The following is a 9,682-nucleotide window of genomic DNA, read 5'->3' as shown; positions in this document are numbered from 1 at the left end:
AATACAGCTGTGGAATCATTTCTAATTGCTTTTCAAACAATTACAGAATCGCTGGTACATCTGTTACTGTATACAGTGCATGTTAGTTACACAAAGCGTCTGTTACTGTATACAGTGCATGTTAGTTACACAAAGCGTCTGTTACTGTATACAGTGCATGTTAGTTACACAAAGCATCTGTTACTGTATACAGTGCATGTTAGTTACACAAAGCATCTGTTACTGTATACAGTGCATGTTAGTTACACAAAGCGTCTGTTACTGTATACAGTGCATGTTAGTTACACAAAGCATCTGTTACTGTATACAGTGCATGTTAGTTACACAAAGCATCTGTTACTGTATACAGTGCGTGTTAGTTACACAAAGCGTCTGTTACTGTATACTGTACGTGTTAGTTACACAAAGCGTCTGTTACTGTATACAGTGCATGTTAGTTACACCAAGCGTCTGTTACTGTATACAGTGCATGTTAGTTACACAAAGCATCTGTTACTGTATACAGTGCATGTTAGTTACACAAAGCGTCTGTTACTGTATACTGTGCATGTTAGTTACACAAAGCATCTGTTACTGTATACAGTGCATGTTAGTTACACAAAGCGTCTGTTACTGTATACAGTGCATGTTAGTTACACAAAGCGTCTGTTACTGTATACAGTGCATGTTAGTTACACAAAGCGTCTGTTACTGTATACAGTGCGTGTTAGTTACACAAAGCGTCTGTTACTGTATACTGTACGTGTTAGTTACACAAAGCGTCTGTTACTGTATACAGTGCATGTTAGTTACACAAAGCGTCTGTTACTGTATACTGTACGTGTTAGTTACACAAAGCGTCTGTTACTGTATACTGTACGTGTTAGTTACACAAAGCGTCTGTTACTGTATACTGTACGTGTTAGTTACACAAAGCATCTGATACTGTATACAGTACGTGTTAGTTACACAAAGCATCTGATACTGTATACAGTACATGTTAGTTACACAAAGCATCTGATACTGTATACTGTACATGTTAGTTACACAAAGCAACTGATACTGTATACTGTACATGTTAGTTACACAAAGCAACTGATACTGTATACTGTACACTGTACGTGTTAGTTACACAACATTTGTTACTGTATACTATACATGTTAGTTGCACAAAGCATCTGTTGTGTAGATGTTACTTACACAGTACCTGTTGTGTAGATGGATGGATGTATGTGTCTTTATTTATATAACGCCATTAAAGTACATAGCGCTTCACAGCAGTAATACACACGGCAATCATATAAATAACAAATAATACAAATAACAGGTCATGGGAATAAGTGCTTCAGACATGAAAGTAACATTTCGGAAGAGGAGTCCCTGCTCCGAGGAGCTTACAATCTAAATGGTTGATAGTGTAGATGTTAGTTACATACAGTACCTGTTGTGTAGATGTTAGTTACACACAGTACCTGTTGTGTAGATGTTAGTTACACACAATACCTGCTGTTGTGTAGATGTTAGAAGCAGTTATTTTACAACGTAAAAACGAGGCTAAAAAGCCCAACATTGTGTGAGAGGAAAAGGAATTGAGTAACCTCCCCCCGTGTCCCCACAGTATATACTATATACTGTATACTATATACTGTATTCTACTGACTGTATCCTACTGACTGTGTGCAAAGGGGAACTGCTGAGATCATAAGGGGAGGAGTGTGTGTGTGTGTGTGTGTGTGTGTGTGTGTGTGTGTGTGTGTGTGTGTGTGTGTGTGTGTGTGTGTGTGTGTGTGTGTGTGTGTGTGTGTGTGTGTGTGTGTGTGTGTGTGTGTGTGTGTGTGTGTGTGTGTCACATGAAACAGTGTGACTCCCATTATACCCGGGCTGAGGGGAGGGAATACATGAAGCAGGAAATGCTCACATACATGACAATGATACACTATTACATACAGGGAGACGTCACTGAGAGCTGCTATTTAGGATGAAGGTTTGCTGAGGTCACGCGTGACACGGAGCACACCCACTCCCTTACCCGGACTCCCGTGTCATTCTCATCCCTGCCGGGGCAGGAAGGCGCGGTGTAGAAGCACATTCCCCCCGCTGAGCCGCTGGATGCTCACACAGGGACAGCACGGAGGCACCCTAACCCTCTGCAGGAACCCTCTGCAGGAACCCTGCGATTAACCCTCTGCAGGAACCCTCTGCAGGAACCCTGCGATTAACCCTCTGCAGGAACCCTCTGCAGGAACCCTGCGATTAACCCTCTGCAGGAACCCTGCGATTAACCCTCTGCAGGAACCCTGCGATTAACCCTCTGCAGGAACCCTGCGATTAACCCTCTGCAGGAACCCTGCGATTAACCCTCTGCAGGAACCCTGCGATTAACCCTCTGCAGGAACCCTCTGCAGGAACCCTGCGATTAACCCTCTGCAGGAACCCTGCGATTAACCCTCTGCAGGAACCCTGTGATTAACCCTCTGCAGGAACCCTGCGATTAACCCTGTGCAGGAACCCTGTGATTGCCCCTGTGCAGGAACCCTGTGATTGCCCCTGTGCAGGAACCCTGTGACTGCCCCGGTGCAGGAACCCTGTGATTGCCCCGGTGCAGGAACCCTGTGATTGCCCCGGTGCAGGAACCCTGTGATTGCCCCTCTGCAGGAACCCTGTGATTGCCCCGGTGCAGGAACCCTGTGATTAACCCTCTGCAGGAACCCTGTGATTAACCCTCTGCAGGAACCCTGTGACTGCCCCGGTGCAGGAACCCTGTGACTGCCCCGGTGCAGGAACCCTGTGATTGCCCCGGTGCAGGAACCCTGTGATTGCCCCGGTGCAGGAACCCTGTGATTGCCCCGGTGCAGGAACCCTGTGATTGCCCCGGTGCAGGAACCCTGTGATTGCCCCGGTGCAGGAACCCTGTGATTGCCCCGGTGCAGGAACCCTGTGATTGCCCCTCTGCAGGAACATGGACGTGTTCTGCGGCTCCACGTTCTGGGTAAGTACCCCCATATACCTCCTTATAACCCCTTATTACTGGCCTTGCTGTGTTTAACCCTTGGTGTGCTGGAGGAGCTAGCACAAGCAGAGATCGGAAATGTGAGACCGCCCTGCCCCTTTATTAGCTCATTTCTTTTTATACAGAGGTAAAGGCAAAACGGGTGCAAAAACCAACCCGGTATTAATAGAATAGGGGGCACCCCGGTATTAATAGAATAGGGGGCACCCCGGTATTTGTAGAATAGGGGGCACCCCGGTATTTATAGAATAGGGGGCACCCCGGTATTTATAGAATAGGGGGCACCCTGGTATTTGTAGAATAGGGGGCACCCCGGTATTTATAGAATAGGGGGCACCCCGGTATTTATAGAATAGGGGGCACCCCGGTATTTATAGAATAGGGGGACCCCGTTGAAAGCAAATGATTTTTTTCACCTTGGTAAATCTATTTTTTTGCACAATTTGCGCAGTGGGTGCGTCCTGCTCATAGCGCCAGCGTTATGCGAATATAGCGATTTGAAAGAATTGCGGAGGCAAAGCGAGAACATTTTGGGAATTGCACAAAACCGCGCAATAAACGGAATTGAAATGCACATTTAACGCTCGGAGAATCATTTGCAAATTCGGACCCAGCGCAGCTTATTCACACGGCACATTGTGTGTGTTCAGTGACCGCAGCGCAGTTACACAACAACACAATATGTCAGGAGATCTCTGCGCCACGGAGCTCACAATCTAGGAGATGTGTTTTGCAGTCACGTGACTTGGACGTTTGCTGTAGAAAATACATTTTTCTCTTTCTCCCTCACTCACACACACGCTCCCTCACTCTCCCTCACCCACTCGCTCTCCCACTCACATCACTCTCCGTCACACACTCCCCCCTCTCTCACACACACTCTCCCTCACACACACTCACTCTCCCTCACTGACACTCACTCACTCGCTCTCCCCCTCACTCACTCTCCGTCACACACTCCCCCCTCACTCACACACACGCTCCCTCACTGACACTCCCTCACTCACTCTCCCTCACACACACTCTCCCTCACTGACACTCACTCACTCGCTCTCCCCCTCACTCACTCTCCGTCACACACTCCCCCCTCACTCACACACACGCTCCCTCACTGACACTCCCTCACTCACTCTCCCTCACTCAGACACTCTCCCTCACACACTTTCTACCTCACTGTGCTTTTCAGGAGAAGGAACCTTTCACTTATTTTCTCATGCATATATTAACTTGTAGGACATTAACTGTTTCATTCTGAAAGTACTTTTATCTCTGCAATGTCTTGGTAGTATTTTTAATTACCTCTGCAAAAAAAAAATATACTGTTCTATCAATTTATTGCTGTTCTTTTCTATACTGAGGATGCCGTATTTTGCTGTGAGTTTAAAAATGCCACAGAGGTATCACACAGTTTCAAGGTTGTTACAAATCATTAGAAGAAAAACGGCTGAATTCTCATCGTTCCTTATACAATTAAATAGAGTGAAGAAAACAATGCAGCTCACCAATTGATTTGAATATCAGATATACAGTACGAGTAGTGATAAATTGGAGTGAAGAAAAAAGTGAAAATATTCAGTCGACGTGAAATAATACTTCAGCAAATTGTGATACAAAAAGTGAATATAACCTTAAATAAGGTGTAGAGAAGTGATTGTCTGCTGCTATCCAGGGAAGATGGCTCTTCATCTCATAGAACTAGGATTTTTTTAAATAAAGGAACAAGTGCACAACTCATAGTGTAGTATAAAAAATATATAATGTGTAGAATTACAAAGGGTGAGTATTGCACGTACAGAAATTCAGTTCTTTTAAGCATATCACGCAACAAACGGCTGGGTTACCACAGTTGATCCACATCCACCACGAGAGAACAGCACCGTCAGCTGAAGTATCCGATGGTCACGGAACCTCTTGGGAACAGTCCACATAAACATCCAACGCGTTTCGTAGACATGTATCAAAAAAATTCCCTGATGAAGTAGATACATTTCTACGAAACGCGTTGGATATTTATGTGGACTAGAACTGGAAAGTCCCTGGCTTTATATCAGCATTACAGCTTTATAACAACTCCCCTGCGGTGAAAATCGGGGCTGTGTTTGACTTTCCGCCGTCTTGTTGCGTATGCGATGCAGCGGTGACATCACCAGTCGCCGCTCACTGCAATACAGGACATCTTTCTTCCCCGCCGGAAACAAACAACCACTACATCGGTAGTGCCCACTCCAGTGTTCCGGATACTCTGGGTAGATCCTACGACTGCGGTTCCTGCAAAGGAAGAACTTTTTACCTGTCGAGGTCACCAACTGTACACTTCCCGTGATAGGAAGCTGTTCCCAAGAGGTTCCGTGACCATCGGATACATCAGCTGACGGTGCTGTTCTCTCGTGGTGGATGTGGATCGACTGTGGTAACCCAGCCGTTTGTTGCATGATATGCTTAAAAGAACTGTATTTCTGTACGTGCAATACTCACCCTTTGTAATTCTGCACATTATATATTTTATACTACACTACGAGTCGTGCACTTGTTCCTTTATATTTGTTTTCTTATACAATCAGCAGTTCAGAGTTGTAGTTTGTTGAGGTTGCGATAACTTTTAAGTGACCTTCATTAGGGTTCTTCATAGATTAAATTATAGGGCACAGGTTTTAACCTCAAATGTTTTAACAGATGTAAATAAGTGCCAGCAGGCGATACCATAAGTTTCTATAAGTACCACATAGAGGGGAAAGAATTTGAATGGATTCTGTTGCTATCCAATGATTTTTGTTCCTGAAAATGTAATGTTTTATAGTGACAGTGAGGCTATATATCTAAGCCAGGAGCCAATTATCCTTGTTGCTTTAATATGGTTACCATGCGTCATCTAGCATCAATGAATAGACGTCATTTTCCAGTCTGTATCAGCTTGTGATTTAACGGCTGGGGGTAAGAGCTACAGATGTAGCTGATGCTATTGCTAAGGGATATACCCAATGTGCCGCCGTCAAGAAGCAGCCATTATCTTCAACCACGCGTGAAAAGGGGGCTAAACTCTATCTCACCGTGAGTAATCTCTGCAACATCTGTATGGGGCGTTATCAGCACATTTATTCTAATAATTCTATGTGTGGTACCAGGCATTTCTCCAAAATGTCCTCAAAGATGAACTTTTAAATCTCTCGAAAGGGAGTGCGCACCACATAGTGTGTATCCGATTTAAAAATGTATTGGAACAAGAAATAAAAAAGCCTCATGATGGACACACTTACAAGAGTAGCACTTAAATTCGCATTTTAAGAATAAATCTCCAGGAAAATCGGAGCGAAGGAGGATCCAATAGCATCCGCAGTAGGTAGTATCGACTACTCACGTCCCTGCAGCAGCAGTGGATGCATTGTTGTAGCAGTCCCAGCGTGGAGTAAACGCCACAATATTTGGGAAACAGCAGAAGTCAGACGTATTAGATTCAGGGTTGCAGGAACCTCCACCAGACTCTGATTTCATTTCACTTGTGCATGAATGCAACACGCAGGTGTGGGCTGTCCCAACGATGCACGTTTCATCACAGGTACTGTGACTTCATCAGGGGTATAACAGGTGAGTGGTTGGAAGTCCTTAAATAATCCATTCCCAATCAACAACAGCCACACGTATTTATTTTATTTATAAAATGTTTTACCAGGAAGTAACACATTGAGAGTTAACCCCCACAGCCTCCTCGGGGGGAGAGGTACAATCACACCTTAATGAATAACCCCCACAGCCTCCTCAGGGCGAGAGGTACCATCGCACCTTAATGAATAACCCCCACAGCCTCCTCGGGGGGAGAGGTACAATCACACCTTAATGAATAACCCCCACAGCCTCCTCGGGGGAGAGGTACCATCGCACCTTAATGAATAACCCCCACAGCCTCCTCGGGGGGAGAGGTACCATCACACCTTAATGAATAACCCCCACAGGATCCTCGGGGGAGAGGTACCATCGCACCTTAATGAATAACCCCCACAGGATCCTCGGGGGAGAGGTACCATCACACCTTAATGAATAACCCCCACAGGATACTCGGGGGAGAGGTACCATCGCACCTTAATGAATAACCCCCACAGCCTCCTCGGGGGGAGAGGTACAATCACACCTTAATGAATAACCCCCACAGGATCCTCGGGGGAGAGGTACCATCGCACCTTAATGAATAACCCCCACAGGATCCTCGGGGGAGAGGTACCATCACACCTTAATGAATAACCCCCACAGGATCCTCGGGGGAGAGGTACCATCACACCTTAATGAATAACCCCCACAGGATCCTCGGGGGAGAGGTACCATCACACCTTAATGAATAACCCCCACAGGATACTCGGGGGAGAGGTACCATCGCACCTTAATGAATAACCCCCACAGCCTCCTCGGGGGGAGAGGTACAATCACACCTTAATGAATAACCCCCACAGCCTCCTCGGGGGGAGAGGTACCATCACACCTTAATGAATAACCCCCACAGGATCCTCGGGGGAGAGGTACCATCGCACCTTAATGAATAACCCCCACAGGATCCTCGGGGGAGAGGTACCATCACACCTTAATGAATAACCCCCACAGCCTCCTCGGGGGGAGAGGTACACTGGCGACACACTTTATTCGAGCTCGGCTAGTCCCACGAATTCGGGTATACCCGGGTGTATTGAGGTTTGTGACTGTTTTCTGCCCGAGTATATTGGGTTATTTTCTAGGCAGGGATTGAAGCATTTTATTCCCGCTGGCTGCAATACTGCACAGTATATATATATATACTGCATTACAATTCATGAATTTATGCCATCTGGTAGACACGCGAAGCATTGCAGCCTATTAAATCCTAATCATTATCATTTAACAAATCAGCCGCCCATCAGCCAGGCATGAACCCAGGCTGGGAAGGCAAACGCAACGGGGCTTGTCAGAGGTGAGGAGCGGCGCATTCCAGGTATCTGCCAGGTACATACCGGGTATTTGCTCGAATAAAGTGTGTCGGTGCAGTACCATTGCACCTTAACTGAATAACCCCCACAGGATCTTCAGTGGGAGCGTTACCATCGCACCTTAATGAATAATCCCCACAACCTCCTCGGGGGGGGATGGGGGGGAGAGGTACCATCGCACCTTAATTATTTATTTATTTATAAAATATTTTACCAGGAAGTAATACATTGAGAGTTACCTCTCGTTTTCAAGTATGTCCTGGGCACAGAGTTAAGACAAATAATACATGGTTACAAATACAGTACATAAGTGAACAGGGTATACATTATATACAAGACATTGCATGCACAGTAAGATAATATATATTATAGGCATATGTAACAGTTACAGACCAGATTAAAATGTGAGACAGTAATAGAAAAAACAGGCTCCAGGGCACTCCTAAACCAATCTGATTCCCTTCTGAGTGTACAGCAACAAAAAAACTAAAATGTGAGCAGCCTTAGTTTTGAAAGAACTTAGCCTGGTGGTGGATATGAGAGTCTCCAGTAGGTTGTTCCAGTTTTGGGGTGCACGGTAAGAAAAGGAGGAGCGGCCGGATACTTTGTTGAACCTTGGGACCATGAACAGTCTTTTGGAGTCTGATCTCAGGTGATAGGTGCTGCATGTGGTAGGGGTGAGGAGCTTGTTCAGGTAGCTGGGTAGCTTGACCAGAAAGTATTTGAAGGCAAGACAGGAAAGGTGAACTTTGTGCCTAGACTCAAGTGATGACCAATCTAGTTCTTTGAGCATGATAAATAATCACATCTAATGAAGAGACACTGGTAGCCTGTGTATCAGAGGCTTCAATTAAAATCTATATTATATAGAACAAATGAAAACACAGAAAGGAGATGTGAGAGGGGGCGGGAGGGACACAATATCATTATCATAGTAGCATTTGATTATGATAATATGATATTGTATGATATTGTGTCTCCCCCTCTTGTATCTCCTTGCTGTGTTTTCATTTGTTCTATATACTATAGATTTTAATTGAAGAACTTGAAAACAATGATGCCCAGGATTGCAGTTTTAAAATGCGATAGTGCCGATCAGGGCATTATTGCACCGAAGCTCCCATTGAAATCGGGGAGCAGTATGGCTGTTTAAAAAAAAAAAAAACCCCCAAACAACAGCCGGGTTTGTTGATTTACCTGAATATATTTCCAAATAATACATAAGCGATTTGTTTAGTTTAAAAAAGGGGGGGGGGGGCTGTGTATCACGGCAAGAGTGGGACAAATCAGGGGCAAAAAAGGTTTACCAAAGAAAAACATCCTATTTATTTCAACATAACTTTTTTCTTTGATTTATTTCCCCCAGAATTGCCCTACTTTTGCCGTGATGCACGTGCCCCTTTGGGTTAACAGCTAAGCTGGATGTGTAAGGTTATCACACACACCACTTCACACATTCCGCTGGCTCTCACCCCCAGTCTCTCGCTGACATTTTGCAGAGGTAGGCGTGGCACATCCAAACTGAAAGACTTGGCTCACATTACATTTCTGAGTAAACACTCGCAAATTCCTGCAGACTGGTGGGTAGGAAAAAAGGTGATTGATGTACTATACCTTCAATGAGGCAAAGTGACATTTTGAATTTTATCTCCACTTTTTCACTACTTAGATTTATGCAAATTATTTATAACTTTGAAAGGACTTGTATTGATCTATTATTCAGTGTACAATTTGAAAATTTGACAAA

At 44.9% G+C, this 9,682-nt stretch overlaps 1 protein-coding gene across 4 annotated transcripts in view; it reads left to right on the top strand.

Moving 5' to 3' along the window:
• Positions 1-1,820: 1,820 nt before the first annotated feature.
• The window catches only part of ABCC3 (ATP binding cassette subfamily C member 3), a 108,209-nt gene continuing 100,347 nt past the window's right edge, over positions 1,821-9,682 (top strand). For 2 of the 4 annotated variants that reach the window (XM_075579587.1, XM_075579586.1), the window contains exon 1: positions 1,821-2,968. In XM_075579587.1, coding sequence (XP_075435702.1) covers positions 2,939-2,968 — 30 coding nt within the window. In that variant the 5' untranslated portion in view covers positions 1,821-2,938. The remainder of the gene's footprint in view (positions 2,969-9,682) is intronic. The other 2 variants (XM_075579588.1, XM_075579589.1) reach the window with 2 other exon arrangements.

The sequence above is a fragment of the Ascaphus truei genome, chromosome 22 (assembly GCF_040206685.1).
Source record: "Ascaphus truei isolate aAscTru1 chromosome 22, aAscTru1.hap1, whole genome shotgun sequence".
NCBI lineage: Eukaryota > Metazoa > Chordata > Amphibia > Anura > Ascaphidae > Ascaphus > Ascaphus truei.
This window is presented reverse-complemented; position numbering and strand designations above follow the sequence as displayed.